Genomic DNA, 21,167 nt, shown 5'->3' with positions numbered 1-21,167 from the left:
AGTACCCTACAGCAGACACCCACACCAGATCCCACCCCTCAAAGATTCAGGCAGATGCCTCCTGAATAGCTGTGCTGCACCATGACAGTACTCCAGGGCAGAGAGGCATTGTCACATTCCAGATGTCCCTCCGGCCCCCGCCCCAGCCCAGGAATGAAAGGATGGAAGAGTATTAGAGTTAGACCTTCAAAGACTGCCCCATAGCCACCCCGCCATCCCGGGCAGATGAGCTATGCAATCTCTAAGTAGAATTAACCCCTACCTCTGGGTTTGTGGTAAAAGTTAAATTTGACAGTCTATTATTCTAATATTTGGCTTAGATGAGGCTCTCAGCAAACCGTGGCTAATACCATCATCAGCTTCATTCAGATTTACCATCGTGTGTCCTCCCTCCTCTTCTCATGCTTCCCTTCCCCCTCCCAGCCCTCTGCTACCAGAATATAAATATGTGCTAAGAGAAAAGAATGTGCTTATATGAGAGACTTAGAGTAGTCAAATTCATGGAAACAAAGTAGACTGGTGGTTACTAGGGGCTGGAGGAGGGCAGAATAGGGAATTCGAGTTTAATGGGTACAATTTCTGTTTTGCAAGATGAAAAAGCTCTGGAGATTGTTTGCGCACCAGTGTGGATGTACTTACTACTGGACTGTACACTTACAGGTGGGTAATGCACTAAATTTTATATTATATGCCTTTTACCACAGTTTTTTTAAGTTAAAAAAACTTTTGTTCAGGAAATAATGTGCTTACACCACAATATTCTCATTAATCTTGGTGGGTCAAGGCAAGGGTACGCTTTATGCTTTCTGGTTATCATTTCCGAAGCTCCTGTACAATGAGCTGGGCCCCTGCCCTTGTCTCAGACTCTCCTCTTCCACGTCCCTACCCCATGCAGCCCATGGAAACCACAGCCAGGTGGCAGGGTGAACACATTCCTGGCAGGGTAAGATCTCTTTTAATGAAGTCTTGTTGTGTTTTTCTGTTTGTTTGTTTTTTGTTTAATGTAAATGTAAATCCAAGTCTTCGATATCCCTGTGAAACAGCTATTATGACTTTAGAAAACACGAAACCTTCCCTCGACCCTCTGCCCCTAGCCAGCCTGCTGCATTTCTCCCACCCACACCCTCCACCTTTCAAAAATACTTTACTTTTCGACGTCTCCTCTTCCACCTCGGCTTGCATCTCCCTGTTTTAAAATGCAGGTTTTTTTATTATTCAGGTATGGTGAGGCCGACAGATCAGGGAATGACTGCCATTGAAAAGAGTTTGTTATTCACAGTTCCCAAAACAAGGGGGCATGCCACGCCACACAGGGCCACACAGGGGAGCACCAGGGCCAATCCCGGGAAGGGGGGAAGGGGAAAAACATGGCAGGAGCCTTCACTGTGGTTTCCTTGAGAAAGGTGAGGCAGGCCTAGGATAGGCTAGTTTGAATTTCTGTGAGCTCTGGCGCATACGCCCTAGGTTGTCTGGTATCTGCCCTGGAGTGATTGGGGCGGAGGATAGTGGCCAGGAGCGTGAGAGCCCTATAGCGGAGGTGCTTGGAATGTGGGCGCTGGATTGTTTGGTTTGCAGATGAAACGCACACCCGGCCAGGCGCTGTGGCTCACGCCTGTAATCCCAACACTTTGGGAGGACGAGGTGGGTAGATCACCTGAGGTCAGGAGTTGGAGACCAGCCTGGTCAACATGGTGAAACTCCGTCTTTACTCAAAATACAAAAAAAAAAAAAAAAATAGCTGGGCGTGGTGGTGCGTACGCGTCAGTAATCCCAGCTACCCGGAAGGCTGAGCAAGAAGAATCCTTGAGCCCAGGAGGCCGACGTTGCAGTGATCCAAGATTGTGCCATTACATTCCAGCCTGGGCAACAAGAGCGAAACTCCGTCTCAAAAACAAGAAAAAAAGAAAAAGAAAAAATGAAGAAAAAGAAAGCACAGCCATGGGTGCATCCTGTTTGCTATCGCTAAGAATTGGCTAGCCCTGGGAAGGGCACTCCTTCTAGGACCAGTAAAGCCTCAAATGTCAGAACATCAAGCTAAGATGCTCCCTCTAGCCCCTCCCCACTGCTCTGAATCTCCTCTCTTCGTAACTGCTAAGTCCGCTGTTTTCTTCCAAGGCTTCGCCCTTCGCCGCATGATATCCTGTATCACAGGTTCTCACCCCTGGCTGTCCAGAGGAATTGCTAGAGGGGATGTAAAGATCTGAAAGCCCTGGCCTCACCTCCCACCAATTATGCCACTCCAGGGAGAGGCACAAGGGCCAGGCAGCTTTAGGGTCCCTGATAATTCCAAAGTGCAGCTGATTAACCCCCTTTTTCACTCCTCCTTAGGAAAAAATACCTCATTCCCAAAATCCTCTTCCTCCTCGTGCTGCTGTTTTCCCATCACTCAGGCTGTTCCTTCTCAGACGTGAAGCGTCCAGTCCCAGCCAGCACAGACTGAAAATAAGCTAAACAAAGGGAACTGTGGCAATGATGCAGCCCAGGGGTTCTCTGCCATGGGGCATTGGAGAATCACTCAGGTGGGTGCTGGGGGTGCATTTCCTAATGCTCACCCCCAAAGTGCTATTCTGGTGGGAATCTGCTCTGCTGAGAAGCACCCAGTTTTTTCCACTTTTCCCCATTCTGTGGAGTGCTTTCTGCTTTCTTCCTTACTGAATCAAGTACCTACAAGAGATCAATGTTTTGCTAACAACTTTATAAAATAGAAAATATTGCACTGAGAAGATCATCATGTAAAATAGCTGAAGAAATGCTTATCAGTAGTTGTGAAGAATACAGAAGCTTGGGTCCCAAATGGGGCAACTACATATTTCAAAACACGTCCTGAAGACTGATCTAGTTCTAAAAGTTTTTTTGCTCTTCTTTCCTTTTTCTTTTTTGCATTTCATAGTATTTTGGAATTTTCTAACAATAAAATGAGGTACATTAAAGTAGAAAAACTTAAAGGACAGTAAAGTATGATTGCTTTGCTTCAACTGAGAAGGGCTCTTTTGTGTACACAGTCAGCTTTAGGACTTCCCCCTGATCATCTGTGGCCAGTGGAGAAGAAAGGCCTGACGGGGAAATTGAAGGAGCCAGCAGGGTACCTCCACAAGGCAGAACTCTTGGCAACATTTGAAAAACCCCACTCCCATTCTCAAGATGAGAAACACACCAACCTGGCCCCGGGGTCTCCACACCTAGTGAGGACACACTGGGGAGGTGGTCAGGGGACTGCGGTGATTATCCACCTTCACACATACAGAGGAAACATGTCCTCAGATACAGGCCGTGTGCCCCTCTCCTTCTTGATGTAAATGTTTTTCATTATTCCTTTCAACTACAGTCACATCAGTCAGAATTAAAATAGCCTTCAAAAGTTTGGCCGTCGGATCTACCTCAAGTCATGGCTAGACTCCAAAGCCCATATTCATTTTATTATAATAAACTTTCTTGGCCAGGCGCAGTGGCTCACACCTGTAATCCCAGCAATTTGGGAGGCCAAGGCAGGCAGAGCTTGAGCTCAGGCTTTCAAGACCAGCCTGGGGAACATGACAAAACCCGCTCCTCTACAAAAAAAAAAAAAAATACAAAAAACCACACACTCACAAAAATTAGCCGGGTGTGGTGGCATGCGCCCTGTAGTCCCAGCTACTCGGGACACTGAGGTGTGAGGATCGCTTGAGCCCAGGAGGTGAGGTTGCAGTGAGCCCAGATTGCAGCACCGCACTCCAGTCTGGGCAACAGAGCCAGATCCTGTCTCAACAAACAAACAAACAAACAAAGAAATATAAATATTCCTTAAACAGTTGTAGGAAAAATATTGTTTTGTATTAATTTTTTCTAATTTTTTTTAATCTTTCAAGCAAACTAATATACTGTTATTAACTCCTGAGGTTGTAAAAGAATGGACAGAGAGGAGGGGGAGAGAGACAGAGAGAAAGGCTAAAAGGAAAGAAGAACTTTTTTCAGGAAATGAAAAGTAAAATATCACTTTTCTCTTAATTAAGAGTAATTTTCTCCAAATAGCAATATTCTAAATCAGAGAGCTTTCATTATTATTATTATTATTTATTTTTTGAGATGGAGTCTTGCTCCGTCGCCCAGGCTTGGAGTGCAGTGGAGCGATCTCGGCTCACTGCAACCCCCGCCTCCTGGGTTCAAGCGATTCTCCTGTTTCAGCTCCTGAGTAGAGTAGCTGGGACTACAGGCACACGCCACCATGCTCGGCTAATTTTTGTATTTTTAGTAGAGATGGGATTTCACCATATTGGTCAGGCTGGTCTTAAACTCCCGACCTCAGGTGATCCACTTGCCTCGGCCTCCTAAAGTGCTGGGATTATAGGCGTGAGCCACCACGCCCAGCCCAGGGAGCTTTTAGATACCTTCTTCTATATTATTATGAATTATCTGTTGCCAAAATTAGGTTTGTTTTGTCCATTTGGGCTCTTTTCAATTCACAGATTCAAGGGCACTGTTTTGTGTTACTTATTTCAAGGACAGCTTCAGAAATAGTTCTTAGAAAAGAGAAACAAACAATATATAATAAGTCCAGAAGGGTTTTTTTCCCAAATCAGTTTGCACAGCCAGTCACTGGGGGAGTTTTTGAATGGTCTTGGAGTTCTGGTTTGGGTAAAGATGATATCTGGACTTCAGCTGGTCCCTCCATGCTACCTCTGTCTAGAAGGGGCCTTAGGGGATGGGATCTGGGAGCAGAACAGACCAACTTGTTCTTATTGATATTTAAAACCTGCTGTGCTGGACCTAAATGGCCCTGCACTGGGTTGGATATTGTCCCCACCAAAATTCGCATCTACCAGGAACCTCAGAATATGACCTTATTTGGAAATAGGGTCTTTACAAATGTAACCAAGCTAAGATGAAGTCATACTGGATTAGGATGCAACCTAAATGCAATGACTGGTGTCCTTACAAGAAAAGGAGAGGAGGGGCAGAGATACAGAAGAATGCCAGGTGAAGGCAGAGGCAGAGATGGGCGGGATGCAGCTACAAGCTGAGTGCCAGGGATTGCCAGGAGCCACCAGGAGCTGGCAAAGACAAGAAAGGATGCTCCCCTTGAGCCTTCAGAGAGTGTGGCCCTGACGACACCTTGATTTTGAACTTTAACCTGCCAGAACTGTAAGAGAATAAATTTTTGTTGTTTTAGGCTCCTTAAATTTGTGGTAATCTGTTATGGTAACCCTAGGTAGATTCCAGCCAAAGAGGCTAGCATTCATTGGGCCTCACTCAGGCCAGATCAGTAGATGCTACAAGATGAAACAGCCCCCTCCTGGCCTAATAGATTAATAATAGGTTAATAACATCAAGTCTTTAGGGATGACAGAGCCTGGAATTGTGGGGAGGAGAAAGAGAGCAATGGGATGGAGGAAGAGGAAATAATACATTAGTAACAATTTCGGTAATAATAACAGTCACTGTATTAAGCACTGTGCAGAGCACATTATTTATTTCTTACACCAACCCTGGGTAATGAATATTATTGTCTATATTTTATATGTCAGGAAAATTAATTGAGAGGGCTAAAGGGCTTCCCTCCAGTCACACAGGTTGTAAGAACCAACTCCGAAGCCCCAGTACTAACCATTCTGCAGTGCCTCCTCTTAGAGCACATGTCTTCCTGGATTGGGCTTTCCAAAGCAGCCTTCCAATGTTAACCTTTTGAGCAGCAAACATTATCACAAGGGTGGCTTCTGGGTAACTTAGATAACCATTATTTAATTAGTAATGCATTAGGCATATCACTCTCTCTGGGATGTATCTGGATAGTCAAGAAAGATGGAGGGACTCCACGGCTGATGTCCTCTTCCCTTTGCTAGCAAGCATGCAAATATCACCCCTCCCTCAGCCTAATGTGAGCACTTTCTATTTAAAATGATGGATGCTTAAAAAGTGAGGGTGGATTCCACTGATATTTTACAAAAGAGCAAAGGCAATAATACAATGGAGATAAGACAAAGAGAGTCTTTTCAACAAATGGTGCTGGGACAACTGGACATCCATGTGCAAGAGAAATGAATCTAGACACAGACCTATGTCCTTCACAAAAATTCACTTAAAGTAAATCACAGTGTAAAATGTAAAACTATAAAATTCCTAGAAGATATATGGAGATTGGAGATTTGTTTTAGATAAAACGCCAAAGGCATGATCTGTGAAAGAAAGAATTGATAAGAGGGACTCTAGACTCCATTAAAATTAAAAAATTTTGCTCCACAAAGACATAATCAGGAGAATGAAAAGACAACCCACAGACTGGGAGAAAAATATTTGCAAAAGACATATCTGATAAAGGACTGTTATCCAAAATATGTAAAAAGCTCTTAAAATTCAACAATAAAAACGAAACATCTGATCAAAAACATGGGCAAAAGACATAGAAGAGGATAGACTAATGGCAGATCAACATATGAAAAGATGGTCCAAAAGCCTATGTCATTAGGGAATTGCAAATTAAAACAACAATGAGATACTACTAAACACCGATTAGAATGGCCAAACTCCAGAACATTGACAACACCAAATGCTGAGATGGATGTAGAACAACAGAAACGCTCATTCATTATTGGTGGGAATGCAAAATGGTATAGCCACTTTGGAAGATAGTTTGGCAGTCTCTTACAAAGCTAAACATACTCTTATAGTATCCAGCAATCACACCCCTTGGTACTTACCCAAAGGAGTTGAAAGCTTAGGTCCACACAAAACCTTGCATATGGATGTTTATAGCAGCTTTGTTCATAACCACCAAAACTTGGAAGCAACCATGATTTCTGTCTTAGTCTGTTCAGATTGCTGTAACAAAATACCACAGACTGGGTAGCTTATAAACAACAGAAATTTATTTCTTGCTGTTCCGGCAACTGGGAGGCTCAAGATCAAGGTGTCAGCAGATTCAGCATCTGGTGAGAGCCCTTTTCCCTGTTCATAGAATGGCACCTTCACTGTGTCTTTACATGAAGGAAGGGGCAAGGGATCCCTTTTGGGCCTCTTTGAAAAGGACACTAGTCCCGTTCATGAGTCCTCTACCCCCTAGCCTAATCACTTCTCAAAGACTCTACCTCCTAATATCATTATCTTGGGCACCAGAATTTCAATGTATGAATTCTGGAGGGACACAAACATTCAAACCATAACACTACCCTTCAGTAGGTGAATGGATAAATAAATTGTGGTCCCTCTAGACAATGGAATATTATTCAGTGATATCAAGTCATGAAAAGACATGGAGGAAACTTAAATGCATATTACTAAGTGAAAGAAGCCAGTCTGAAAGGCTACATAAAATATGATTCCAACTACAGTCTTTTCCTCAATATCCATGGTGGATTGGTTCCAGAAATTCCTTCAGATGCCAAAATCTTTGGATGCTCAATTCTGTGATATAAAATGGCATAGTATTTGCATATAACCTAAACACATCCTCCCATATACTTTAAATCATCTCTAGGTTATTTATAATACCTAATATAATGTAAATGCTATGTAAATAGCTGCTGTACTGTATTGTTTAGGGACTAATAATGACAAGGAAAAAAATACCCAAACATATTCAGTACAGATGCATTTTTTTTCCTAATATTTTCAATCTGAAGTTGGTTGAATCCACAGTTGTGGAGCTCAGGGTTACAGGGCTGACTATATATGACATTCTGGACAAGGCAAATCTATGAAGACAGGAATAGATCAGTTAGGTGCCAAGGATTGAGGAGTAGTGGGGAATGAACAGGCAGAGCATGGGGGTGGTTAAAGACAGTAAAACTATTCTCTGTGACACTACAACGCTGGAAATTATACATTTGTCAAAACTTATAGAACATACAACACCAAGAGTGAACCAAGGGTGATTATGATGTGTCAGTGCAGGTTCATGGCTGTAACAAATGGACCACTCCGGTGGGAGATGTTGATAATGGAGGAGGTTGTGTATATGTGGGGCAGTGGGTGGATGGGAAATCTCTGTACTTTCTCTCCATCTTGCTGTGAACCTAAAGCTGCTCCAAAAACAATTATTAAAAAAAAGCGATGGGGTGGGAAGTAGAACTAGGCACATAGATCTCAGTGCAGGCAGGTTCATATGACACCCCTGTCAACAACCCAGCACAACCGTATAAGACACAATCTTTTTTTTTTTTTTTTTTGAGATGGAGTCTTGCTCTGTCACCTAGGCTGGAGTGCAGTGGCACCATCTCGGCTCACTGCAAGCTCCGGGTCCTGGGTTCACGCCATTTTCCTGCCTCAGCCTCTCCGAGTAGCTGGGACTACAGGCGCCCGCCACCACGCCCGGCTAATTTTTACAGCTTCTCATTTCATCAGGAGTCTGACATGATTCTTTTATTTATTTATTTATTTATTTATTTATTGTTTTTTTCTCTCACTGTGTTGCCCAGGCTGGTCTTAAACTCCTGGCCTTAAGCAATCCTCCCACCTCGGCCTCCCAAAGTTCTGGGATTACAGGTGTGAGCCATGGTGCCTGGCCCACAATTCTTAATTGTAGATGATAAATTCTTTTTGCATCACAAGGCAGCAGAGATCAGCCTCTTTCACTTCTCTATGCTGTTACCATCCTCTGCCAGTCTCAAAGGTTGGGGCACTAAGAGTCCTCTGAGACCAGAGTCCTGGCCCCTTAACCAGGGATTTTAATCCAGTGAGTCTGCCATGGGGCCCCAGAATCTGCCCTCTTAATAAGCAGCCTGTGTCATCTTTATGCAGCTATCTGCAGATCACATCTGGAGAAAAGCAAATCAGAGTATAAAGCTCTAAAAGGCAGAGCTCACCATTGACACTCTCATGCCTGCCCCATGGTAATGCTACTCAGGAAATACTAACTGAACAAATTAATACATTAATTTCTTGTCCAGTGTCTTAGAAAGTTAGGAGGATTTTACATCCAAGTTTTTTTTTTTTTTTTTTTTGACGTGACAGGAAAGGAAAATGGCATAGTGTGCTAAGTCTGCTGACCGTACTGGGGAAGGAAGGGTCTGGCACTCCTTGGGATTCTGGATATGTGCTTTCTGCCAGCTGGAGGGCTCTAACCTGCTGTTAGAGAAGAATGGCAAAAGTCCAGCTTGGAGAAATTTCAAAAGGATAACCCAGGTGACAAGCTTCAGCCCCACTATGCAATGCTGTGTGACCTCATGGGAGTAAAACAGCTCAGGTAATGAGATCATGAAAAGTTGTACAAAGCATTAAACACCATACGTTTAAAACATTTAAAGTTGACTTTATATTATGAAGCAAAACATTCAGGAAGAACTCAGGACTCCACCCCAGGGGACCCACATACCCACAGTTGGTTCAGACAGCCCCCAAAAGCTGGCATGCTGTGTGCTTGGGACAGAACTTACCAACTGTCCCAATAAAGACCCTTCCCAGGCCGAGCATGGTAGCTTATGCTTGTAATCCCAGCACTTTGGGAGGCTGAGGCAGGTGGATCACTTGAGGTCAGGAGTTCGAGACCAGCCTGGCCAACACGGCAAGAACCCCATCTCTACTAAAAATACAAAAATTAGCTGGCTGTGGTGATGCGCGCCTGTAGTCCCAGCTACCCAGGAGGCTGAGACGCAAGAATCCCTTGAACTTAGGAGGCGGAGGTGGTAGTGAGCCGAGATCACAACACTGCATTCCAGCCTGGGCGACAGAGCGAGACTTTGTCCTCCCCACCCCCACCCCAAAAACAACCACCACAGAAAGCACAAGACCCTTCCCTACCCCTGTCTAGTGTTTTGTGATATGCGGCGTGCTTTTTTACATATTGAATCTTCACAACAACTCTGTGAGGTAGGTACCCTCATGCCATTTTACAAAAGAAGAAACTGAACAGTTCGGAATTTTTCCCAGGCTATAAGGCAGAACCAGGACTATAATTTCGGTCTTTTGAGTCCAAGCCTTGACTAGGACTTTATTACGGCGGCCCTCTTTCCCCCTGTATTTCATTGGTTCATCATGACTTTATCTTGGTTGGTACTTTGGTGACTTTACATGGGTAAATAAGTTTAGCTTGTCCCACCTCCTGCCCCACTAATACTTCCTAATTCACATCATGGATATTAACATGGGACAGGGCACAAAGACTCAGTGATTTAAATGATGTTCTAACCTTGCTCCTCCACATGTCATGGGCCTGGGTAGGAAGGGAAAAGGTGCTGCTAGAGTTACCTGGCTGTCAATTAGAATAATCAAGTTATGGCTGGAGGCTGTGGCTCACTCCTTCAATCCCAGCAATTTGGGAGGCCAAGGCAGGCGGATCACCTGAGATCAGGAGTTGAAGACCAGCCTGGCCAACATGGTGAAACCCAGTCTCTACTAAAAATACAAAAAGTGGCTAGGCATGGTGGCGGGCACCTGTAATCCCAGCTACTCAGGAGGCTAAGGCACAAGAATCGCTTGAACCCGCGAGGTGGAAGTTGCAGTGAGCCTAGATCCCGCCACTGCACTTGAGCCTGGGCAACAGAGGTAGACTCTGTCTCACAAAAAAAACAAACGAAAAACAAAACAAAACAAAAAAAACCGGAATTGTCTAGTTCTTGGGTTATATTAAGAATCCTTTTTTCAAAAATAAATTGGAGCAATTATAAAAAGTACAATCAGTTGACCGCAAACAAACATGAAGGATCTTTTTGGAGGTGATGAAAATGTCCTCAAAGCAGATTGTGGTGATAGTTGTGCAACATTTTAAATTGGCTAAAAATCATTTAATTGTCCATGTGCAGTGGGCTAATGTCATGATACATAAACTAGATCTCAGTGAAGCTGTTAAAAACATTCAAATATCAGCCGGGTGCAGTGGCTCACGCCTGTAATCCCAGCCTTTGGGAGGCTGAGCTGGGCGGATCCCCTGAGGTAAGGAGTTCGAGACCAGCCTGGCCAACATGGTGAAACCCCATCTCTACTAAAAGGACAAAAATTAGCCGGGCGTGGTGGCGGGCTCCTGTAATCCTAGCTACTCATGAGGCTGAGGCAGCAGAATAGCCTGAACCTGGGAGGTGAAGGTTGCAGTGAGCCGAGATCGCGCTACTGCACTCCAGCCTGGGCGACAAGAGCGAGACTCTGTCTCAAAAAAAAAAAAAAAAAATTCAAATATCAAAAATAATTTTACTAGAGTATGTAAGCCGTGTCTGTTTTCTTTACATTAAAATAAAAAAGTATATTTTTACCAGGCTTAGGGGTTTTGTTTGTTTGTTTAGAATTAGGGCATAAAATGTCAGAAAAAAATGCACAAATAAGTTTAAAATTAGTTTTTGAGAAAACCAGGTCAAAGTGTAGCAGAGGGCCCTGCAGATGTAATTTTGGAGAAGGAAACAGATTTTATAAAGCAGCCCTGTGAAATTTGATGTGTCAGTACTGGGTTTTTCTCCTGTGTAAGCCACACCTGTCCCGGGAGCCCCTGGGTATAGGCTACTTGAGATGTCACATGCTCTACCTGGAGAAACACAACATTGGCAGGTATTTTTTTTAGCATCTTGAAAAAGTGCTAATTGTCTCAGATTCTGTTAAAATATAAAGCTTCATTTTTAAACAAGCGCCATATGCTTTGTGCCTCTAGCAAAATCTTCCTACATGGTTCAGGGACTTTTAAAACCCTACCTTAGAGGCTACACCTCTAAATTAGTTAAGAAAGGAAGTGAATAAGTTGGCTTTTAATAGTAAAATGCACAAACAAAATTCTCAAGGATTAATTTGGAAGCTGGTGACCCCAAGTTAATTATATGCTTTGGCCTCCTCTAAAGCAGTGGTCCCCAACCTTTTGGCACCAGGGATCCGTTTCTTGGGAGACAATTTTTCCACAGGACCAGGAGCGGATGGTTTTGGGATGAAACTGTTCCATCTCAGCAGATCATCAGGCATTAGATCATCAGGCATTAGATTCACATAAGGAGTGCGCAACCTAGATCCCTCATGTGCACAGTTCACAGTAGGGTTCCACTCCTATGAGAATTGAATAATGCTGCTGATCTGACCAGAGGGGGTGTTCAGGTGGCAATGTGAGTGATGCAGAGCAACTGTAAATACAGATGACGCTTCGCTCACCCTCCACTCTCCTCCTCCTGTGTGGCCTGGTTCCTAACAGGCCAGGGAAAGGTACTGGTCTGTTGTCCCAGGGGTTAAGAACCTCTGCTCTAAAGAAAGGTGGTAGCACAAAGATACTTAAAAATGAGTATTTTATGGCCATCCTGTGGGTTATTTTGGACTTTTCAGAAGTTCTTAAATAATCAATTGTTCTTTCTCATAACCAGAGCAAGCATAGGCAGTCAGTCTGAGTCACAATCTATCTGAATCTGTAGAAATAAATTTGTCCACACAATGAAACCCTCACATACACTGAGTGGGTACCACTAACATGGGGCTTACCCAGGACAGAGGGAAGGAGGGAAGAGTTGAAGAGTAAAAGAGAAGATATGACTCGATTTTCCATTCTTCCATTTGTATCTGCTTAAGCAAATCATCTCATTGCATTGATTGAGTTTCCTCATCTGTAAATGGCAATAGTCATGTATCATCCCAGTGGCTGTGAGAAAGAAGTAAAAGCACATTTTAGAAGCACTTTGTATATTTAAAGTCTTATTCTAATACTGCCTATTACTGTTTCTTTTGTCAGAGCAACAATTCAGTCATCATTAGATTTGTGGGGATATGTAGAGGCCTGAAATCTTCAAGCTGGACTCTAAGATTAGAGTCTCCCAGCCACCAGCTGGTGTGCAAGGCTCTGGAGCTGTGAATGGGTTGCTGGGGTGTCTGAGGCAGTAACCTCTTAGCCCTGCCAGCAGCAGCACAGGCCTGCAGTCGGTCACTGTAGTGTGCCCTACAAATAACATTTTCTATACGAGTCTTGACTTTAGAAGGGTGGGGAAGCACCAAGGATTGAACAAAGAGATGAGATAGTGTCTGAATCCTCACAGCCACCCTACATCTCCCATGGGTCTGGCGTTAAATCCTACATTCTCGACAGCCAGCAGATTTTAAACTTGAGGAGACAAATAGGTCTCATCCACATTTGCTTGAGAAGCATCTGCAAAAGCTCCTGCATCAGATGCACACATGGTCCTACAGGCCCGAGGGCAGCCTATGTCCTGAGTGCCTGCCAAGATACCCGTAGCCCTGTGACAGTCCCACACACAGGACCTGCACCCACGGCCTTCACATCTTACCTTTCCTGCTGAAAGACATCCTTGCTGTGGCTCCCAATGGTGACTCATTTCTGATATAAAAGTCTGATAGGAACTGCTAGTTACATCATTATCTGAGTGGCCTCTCTTTGCATAGCCTAGGGGTTAAGGCATGGGTCCTGGAGTCAGACCGTCTGGTTCTAATGCAGGACCCTACTACTATACTTTCTAGGTAAATAACTGTGCATCCAGTTCTTCATCTGTAAAGAGGAGTCAATGTGAGGGTTAATAGAGAGAAACCATGTCAGTAGTTCCTACAACTGAGAATATTTACCCTGGATGGCTTATTAAAATGCAGTTTGCGCCCCCTGGCGTCCCAGCGTTTTTAATTTAGTAGGTCTGGAGTGGCCCTGAGAATTTTCCTTTCTCAAGTTCCTAGGTGATGCGGATGCTGAAGACGCAGGGGCCGAGCTTCATGACCACTGAGCTATGTAAGGGGCTTAGCCTGGCGTGCTATCAGCACACGAGGAACGTTAGCCATTACTAAGAAGAATAGGCAATGAAGATTTGCCTCACTAAAAGGCTTCCCAGTTGTGTTCTATTTGAAAATTTCTCCCCAATAACCTTGTTCAAGTCGAGGAATAAAAAATCTGTTTCCTTTCAGCTCACTTTTCTTTGAAGTTAAGACACGTGGCACGACAGCTGTTTCTAAACACAGCTACTTGATGTATTACTTTTGGCAGCTCTTGCATATTTTTTCACCGCCAATAAAGTTATTGAAATTGAAATATACCATCTGTTTGAGAGTTTGTATCAAAAAGACAGGTGACAAGGTTGCAGGTAATGACAGAGTCAAGCTGTTCCCACAGCAAAGGGCTGTTCCTAGCTTCCCCATCTGCCAAAATTGACTTCATTTCTTAGATTTGGCATTTTTGAACCAATATGTTCTTCTGGAGCAGGGATTAAAAATCCAATATCACAAAACCAATTGGTTTTACCTGCAGCAATATTAAAGACTACGGAGAAAGAGCCCAACAAATTTCCCACCATTTGGCTGAAATAGAACCAGCAGAGAGAAAGCAAATTCCATCAGATGTACATATATATGTAAATGCATATATACATAATTCCAAATCTGATAATTAAAATGTAGATGTACCTGTGTGTAGTGTGTACCTGACTTTTTTCTTAATGTTTGTGAAAAACAGTTCCAAAAGAACCGCCTACTCCCACTGCGCATATGAGCGTTTCCTTCGCGGATCAGGGGTTGGCAGCCCCACCCCCAGAACGCACCTGGGCGCAGCCTCGATCCCGCAGGGTCCAGGTGCAGAGGCACCGGGATGCACACAACACCTTTCAACGCAGAGCTGGGGAAGGGGCCAGTAGGAATGGATGCTCCGACAGACGAAGCCACGTGGGAAAAAGGACGAGCCCAGGGCAGCTTTTGCTGGAGGGACAGGGGCAGTGTCACAGGGGGCGAGTGGAGTTGCTGGGGAGGATACGATAGCATGTGGGATTTGAAGGTGGGGAAGATTCCGTCATTTTCCTGAACACCTAACAGTGATGCAGTAGGCTTTCTGGACGGGACGGGACCTCAGACACAATAATCCATTCTGCCGTCGCCACGCAGTGCCTTTCGACCATTCTGTTTCAGCGCTGGGAGGAAGGAGAGGCATGCGCTCTTGCTGAAGGTCGCGCGGGGCTCACCGTCGGGTTGCCAGGAAGTCTACTTCCTCCACGTGGCAATCGCCGCTGCTCCTCGGCTCCCTGCCACGCGGCGGCCCCGACTGTGCCTCAGCAGGTCTCTCTGGTTCTGCCCGCCTTTGCCCCTCGCCAGGCATTATCCCTCCCCGCTGCAATCAGGGTCCGGCGGATCCTCTTCACGCCTGATCTTGAGGATGGGAAAGGGAGACAGATATTTCTTACCTTCTCCTTCCTGACTACTTAAAGCCAAACATATTCCCAGCCGAAGATGAGAGTTGCTACCTGAAACGCAAGTTTGCGAGCAGAAGGCCACTCGAATCCCCACTTGACCAGGCCTTAGGAGGACGGTGGAGTCCTGGAGAGCTGCCCTGGCGCTGCTGCAGGGATCTCCGCTGTGTCCCCCAGTGCCTCAAAGCTCTCCTGGGCCTCATTTTCCCCTCTCATGTCTGTCTCACGAGGCCACTCACAGCCTGGCCTCCTCTCCCCAAGAAAACCTGGCAGGATCTCCCCACCGTACTGGAAACAAAAGCCTGGACGGGAGGTGTATGGGGACCAGGAAGTGCCAGCTTAAATGGAAGGAAATGGAGGGAACACAGCTCAAAAGCTTAGCCAAGTGGTGCTTTGCTATACTATGTTATCTATTTTTGCATGTTTGAAATTTAACATAATAAAAAGACTTTTAAAGTTGGCAAAAGAAAAAGGGGAAGAGAACAGAGAAAGATGAAAGAAATGAGAGAGAAAAAGAAAGAAGGAAAAAAGAGAGAAGGAAGGAAGAAAAAAGGAAGGAAGGAAGGGAGGCAGGCAGGAAGGGAGGGAGGGAGGAAGGAAGGCTTTGGCAGGCCAGACACTGTTACTTCCCAGCCTCCTGAGGCTGCCCCAGCGCGCCCCCTCGTGGTCGCACTTAGAGTTGTCCTATTTGGAGAGCAGAGACAAAGGTTCTTTCCCTCATCCTCTGTAAGTTCATTTTTTTTTTTTTTTTTTTTTTTTTTTTTTTTTTGAGACAGAGTCTCGCTCCGTCGCCCAGGCTGGAGTGCAGTGGCGCAATCTCGGCTCACTGCAAGCTCCGCCTCCCAGGTTCACGCCATTCTCCTGCCTCAGCCTCTCGAGTACCTGGGACTACAGGCGGCCGCCACCACCGCTGGCTAATTTTTTGTATTTTTAGTAGAGACAGGGTTTCGATCTCCTGACCTCGTGATCCGCCTGCCTCGGCCTCCCAACATGTTGGGATTACAGGCGTGAGCCACCGCGTCCAGCTGAAGGTCAGTTTTTAGAAGCCCATTCTTCACCTACCGGGAAAGGAGAACAGAGTGGGATTTTGTTTGAAATTTGTCTGTACCTCGATTGGTGTAGCTTGGGGGTGGGAGGATGGTTTTTCTTTTCCCCATGCTTGTCAGTGTCACAGACGTGAAGTCATCCTCCCCAAGCCACCGTCCTCACCACAGAACCATCTTTCCCTTGGAGTCTCAGCTTCCAGTCTCGGCTCCACTGGTCACTATTTTGCTGAACTGGAGCTTGTCGTGACTGTATCTGAGCTTCCCTTTCATAATTTCCCTGCCTTCTTGCCAGGCGTGAGGATGCTGAGGGAAGGCTTTAGAAAACCTTGCAGTAAACACAATGCATGGGTGGCCACGTGTCCGCTTTGCTGAAAGCGCCTTCTATCTTTTGCGTGGACACAGCTCACTGAAGCCTCTGCCAGTGCACAGCTAGCCACACCATGGCGCACAGCAGCACACAGCCTGGACACACTTTCCTTAGTTGATTAATCACACTTGAGTTAGAGACGAAGATTTACCTCCTGACACTTGTACAGCCTCCCAGTTCCAGGGTGAGATCATTTGGAAAGGAACTAAAACAAATACTTTGAAACGGTTCGGTTCCCAGCTCTCTTCTTTCGCAGCTTTAAATTCATACTGCGGCACCCATTTCTCACCGTGAAAACCGCTGGAGATGGTGAGTGCTGTTACTCCAAGAACACCAGCAGAATATTTCTTGTTCACTTGTTACCTTTTACTTAGATCTTAGTGCCCTAGTCCCTTGTAATAAAAGCACTGTTGATTCAGATATTAACAACAGGACTGTGACCAAAATGCTAAATTCAAATATCTAAGACAGGTTGTTGTTCAGAAGCCACAATAATTTTAATCAGATTCAACCACAAGACATATACATTAAAAAAAAAATACCTTGCACTATTTGTTCCTTTAGTTAAGCATGAAATCACTCTCTGTAATTATCATTGTGGGGAAAATCTAAGTTTATAGCATAGAGAAGAGTGTAGATGAAGGATTCACTATCAGCTAAGATTGACAGGCACATGGATGCATGACAGCGTGTTTTTTCTCAGTGATCCCTTATTCTGTGCTCCAAGAGGAGCTTAATCCATTAGGGCTTCCTACATGCATGTCATGGTTCCTGCCATCAACAAATTTGCAATTTAATCCAAGAGACAGAAACCCCTAAACTTGAAACAGTGAGGGAGATGGAGTTAATTTATTAATGCCCTTCTTTTACCACACATTGCACATTACATTTACCAACTCTGGGGGTAAATATGTAATTACCTCCATTTCACAGATCATAAAATTGAGATAAAGAAGGGTCATAATTTTGGTCTGAATGAGAGATAATTCCCACTTATAAATTAACACACCAGGTTTCTGATTTTTATAGCTCAGAAAAAGTTTGGATACCAGTGCCCACCACCGAGAGATGAACCCATTCTGGGTGTGTTTGGGAAGGAAGACCAAGGATCGGTTGGGTCTAAACCGAGGTATAGCATCACCAAGACATTGCCATTCCCAGGTCCTCTAAGCCTGGTCTGAGGCCTCCTGGCTTCTTATATTGCCCACATTCCTCTCAGTGTGAGTTATCTGTAACAACGACCACAAGGAATTTAGAAAAGAGAAGTTTCTTACAAGAAGAGGTGCATCCAACAGCCAGATATCCAGGGTGGATGAATGGTGCAGGCTGAATTTCCCCCAGCCCAGGCGATGCGACTTCAGACCTGAGCTACTGAACATGCTCTTGCCACGTCAGTGAGACAAAATTAAAATTAACATTATATTTATCTTTTTGAAAGTGAAAGCAAGTTTATCGAGAATGTAAGGAATAAAAGCTCATTTCATTTACTTTTTTTTTTTTTTTTTTAAGAGACTGGGTCTCACTCTGTTACCCAGGCTGGAGTACAGTGACACCTTCTTAGCTCACTACAGCCTCGAACTTCTGTGCTCAAGCAATCCTCCTGCCTTGGCCTCCTGAGTAGCAGGGACTATAGACGCAAGTCTGGCTCATTTTTTTTTTTTTTTTTTTTGTAGAGATGGGATCTCTCTATGTTGCCCAGGCAGGTCTTGAACTCCTGGCCACAAGCAATCCTCCTGTCTCTGCCTCTCAAAGTGCTGGGATTATAGGCATGAGCGACTGCACCCAGCTAACATTGTATTTTAAAAGGCCTTACCTTTGGGGAAAGTTCCCTTCTCCCAATCTGTGCTTCCAGAAGTAATAGTGTAGCAGCCCCACAGTTATCCAAGATGTTACCATTAGGGAAAACTGGGTGAAGGGCACACAGAATTTCACCATAGTATTTCTTATTATAACTCCATATGAATTTACACTTATCATCAAATAAAGTTAAACAAACAGACATACATTTCTTTTAAAAAATTAAAACTTAAAAATGTATACTTAAAATTTGCTGAGAGGGGAGATCTTAGGTGAAGTGTTCTTACCACCAAAACAAAATGATAATACTAGAAAAGTGGCAGGAGGGAGCTTTGGCAGGGGGAGTTGGATATGTTTTTGGCCTTGGTGGTGATGGGTTTCTGGTATATTGAGAGGTAAATTTGTACAGCTTTTGACATGTCAGTCATTTCTCGATGAAGTGGGTTTTTTTTAAAGCTAAACAAATATTATAGCAGCAGCATCAACTATCACTTATTCATCTACTCAACAAATATCCATTGGACACTTACTGCATGCCAGGCACTGTTGTCGGTACTGGGAGATAGCAGAGAATGAAACAAGCAAAACCTTTCTCTTGTGGAGCAGGATTCTAACGTTAGTTGGCTAGACCAAGGCTTCATTCCGACAGGTTGCTGAAAACTCAAGCTATTACTTAAATGCTAACTACAAAGTTTACTTCCTCAGTTTCCTCAGAGGAGAGCTGATTAGGTTTTTCTGGGCTGCTTGACAAGACTCAGACAATATTTGTGAATACGAAGCTTTGTCCCAAGTGGTAAATAAACTTGTTTAGAAACACCTATAAAGCTTAAACGCGTGCTTTCTTCAATGCGTTTGGAAACTCTAACTCCCTTCTCTTTTGTACTTTTGCTTGCCGTCCACTACAGAGTGTCCAAGCACGAAGCTGTGCACACAGTCTCTCTCCGCAGAGATGCTTAGGATGTGATCCATGAATCGCAAATCCCAGCTAGTGCTCACAAAGACGGACATTTCTCCCCAAGACCATTCCAGTGCCCCAGAGGTCCACAGACATCCAGGAAGATGCAGCCAGCAGACAAAGAATGGCAGCCACCGAAGCGCTGAGGGGAGCCCTCCCGGCCATTTCTGTCCCAGCTCCAAGGGTCTCTCCACCATGGCCTGCAACAGCACGTCCCTTGAGGCTTACCCATACCTGCTGCTGAACACCAGCAACGCCTCGGACTCCGGGTCCACCCCGTTGCCCGCACCCCTCAGGATCTCCTTGGCCATAGTAATGCTACTGATGACGGTGGTGGGGTTCCTGGGCAACACTGTGGTCTGCATTATTGTGTACCAGAGGCCGGCTATGCGCTCGGCCATCAACCTGCTGCTGGCCACCCTGGCCTTCTCTGACATCATGCTGTCCCTCTGCTGCATGCCCTTCACCGCCGTCACCCTCATCACCGTGCGCTGGCACTTTGGGGACCACTTCTGCCGCCTCTCAGCCACGCTCTACTGGTTTTTTGTCCTGGAGGGCGTGGCCATCCTGCTCATCATCAGCGTGGACCGCTTCCTCATCATCGTCCAGCGCCAGGACAAGCTGAACCCGCGCAGGGCCAAGGTGATCATTGCGGTCTCCTGGGTGCTGTCTTTCTGCATCGCGGGGCCCTCGCTCACGGGTTGGACGTTGGTGGAGGTGCCGGCGCGGGCCCCACAGTGCGTGCTGGGCTACACGGAGCTCCCCGCTGACCGCGCCTACGTGGTCACCTTGGTGGTGGCCGTGTTCTTCGTGCCCTTTGGCGTCATGCTGTGCGCCTACATGTGCATCCTCAACACGGTCCGCAAGAACGCCGTGCGCGTGCACAACCAGTCGGACAGCCTGGACCTGAGGCAGCTCACCAGGGCGGGCCTGCGGCGCCTGCAGCGGCAGCAACAGGTCAGCGTGGACTTGAGCTTCAAGACCAAGGCCTTTACCACCATCCTGATCCTCTTCGTGGGCTTCTCCCTCTGCTGGCTGCCCCACTCCGTCTACAGCCTCCTGTCTGTGTTCAGCCAGCGCTTTTACTGCGGTTCCTCCTTCTATGCCACCAGCACCTGCGTCCTGTGGCTCAGTTACCTCAAGTCCGTCTTCAACCCCATCGTCTACTGCTGGAGAATCAAAAAATTCCGTGAGGCCTGCATAGAGTTGCTGCCCCAGACCTTCCAAATCCTCCCCAAAGTGCCTGAGCGGATCCGAAGGAGAATCCAGCCGAGCACAGTCTACGTGTGCAATGAAAACCAGTCTGCGGTTTAGGGGATCAGGGGGCCACAGAGAAGGGGCAGCTGAGCCCCAGTCCCAGGATGGGTCTGTCCTGCTCTGTTTCCTGGCATGTTGGTCATAGTCTGCACTTTGTGGTGGCTATTTAAGCACAAAGGTACTCATTTGTAATCAGAGGAGCTGCAGCTCCCAAATTCCAAATTTTGGCAAGATGAATTATTTTTGTTTCTCTTTGCAGAAGAGCCAAATATGGGGCTGATGGGAACTGCAAAGTCATTAAGGCAAAAATGGAGTGGGCTGGGGAGTGCAGAAGTTGGGCAGAAAGGGAGGAGGAGGGCAACAGGGAATGAAGCTGGTTGAGTGTGGGGCAGGAGGACCAGTCAGTCACAAGAGCTTCAACCTGCCCTGAGAGCCCTCTCTGCACCTGCTCAAGAGAAACCCTGAGAAACCCCAGTAGGTGTGAGCTCCTGGGTGTTCATTCATTTTGTTTGACACCAGGGCTCTTCAGCTATTGATGTTTGTGGTGTGTGGGGACTCACATGAGGTTCTTTATGTTGATCAGATGTGCATTTCTTCCCACGCCTAAGTATCTTTTCTAGAAAGAAACCAAAATCACACAGGGAAGCAGAGTGAGCCTCTGTGCTTTGAGCTCCCTGGAATGATGCATGGGAGGCCTCAGAGGCTTGAAG

General features: G+C 45.6%; 1 protein-coding gene across 2 annotated transcripts; it reads left to right on the top strand.

The window, feature by feature from the left end:
- The first annotated feature begins 593 nt into the window (after positions 1 to 593).
- Positions 594 to 20,679, top strand: GPR45 (G protein-coupled receptor 45). Of its 2 annotated transcripts, none has more exons than XM_055242406.2 (2): positions 594 to 660; positions 19,151 to 20,679. In XM_055242406.2, exon 2 carries the CDS (start codon positions 19,213 to 19,215, stop codon positions 20,512 to 20,514), a length of 1,302 nt encoding a protein of 433 aa, XP_055098381.1. In that variant the 5' UTR covers positions 594 to 660; positions 19,151 to 19,212; the 3' UTR covers positions 20,515 to 20,679. The 2 variants fall into 2 exon arrangements, with proteins under 2 accessions (XP_055098381.1, XP_055098383.1); XM_055242408.1 differs by lacking the exon at positions 594 to 660 and adding an exon at positions 9,108 to 9,154.
- Positions 20,680 to 21,167: the final 488 nt, after the last annotated feature.

Source organism: Symphalangus syndactylus, chromosome 14, assembly GCF_028878055.3.
Source record: "Symphalangus syndactylus isolate Jambi chromosome 14, NHGRI_mSymSyn1-v2.1_pri, whole genome shotgun sequence".
Taxonomy (NCBI): domain Eukaryota; kingdom Metazoa; phylum Chordata; class Mammalia; order Primates; family Hylobatidae; genus Symphalangus; species Symphalangus syndactylus.
Note: the sequence above shows the minus strand (reverse complement) of the source record. Positions and strands in the feature narration are given on the sequence as shown.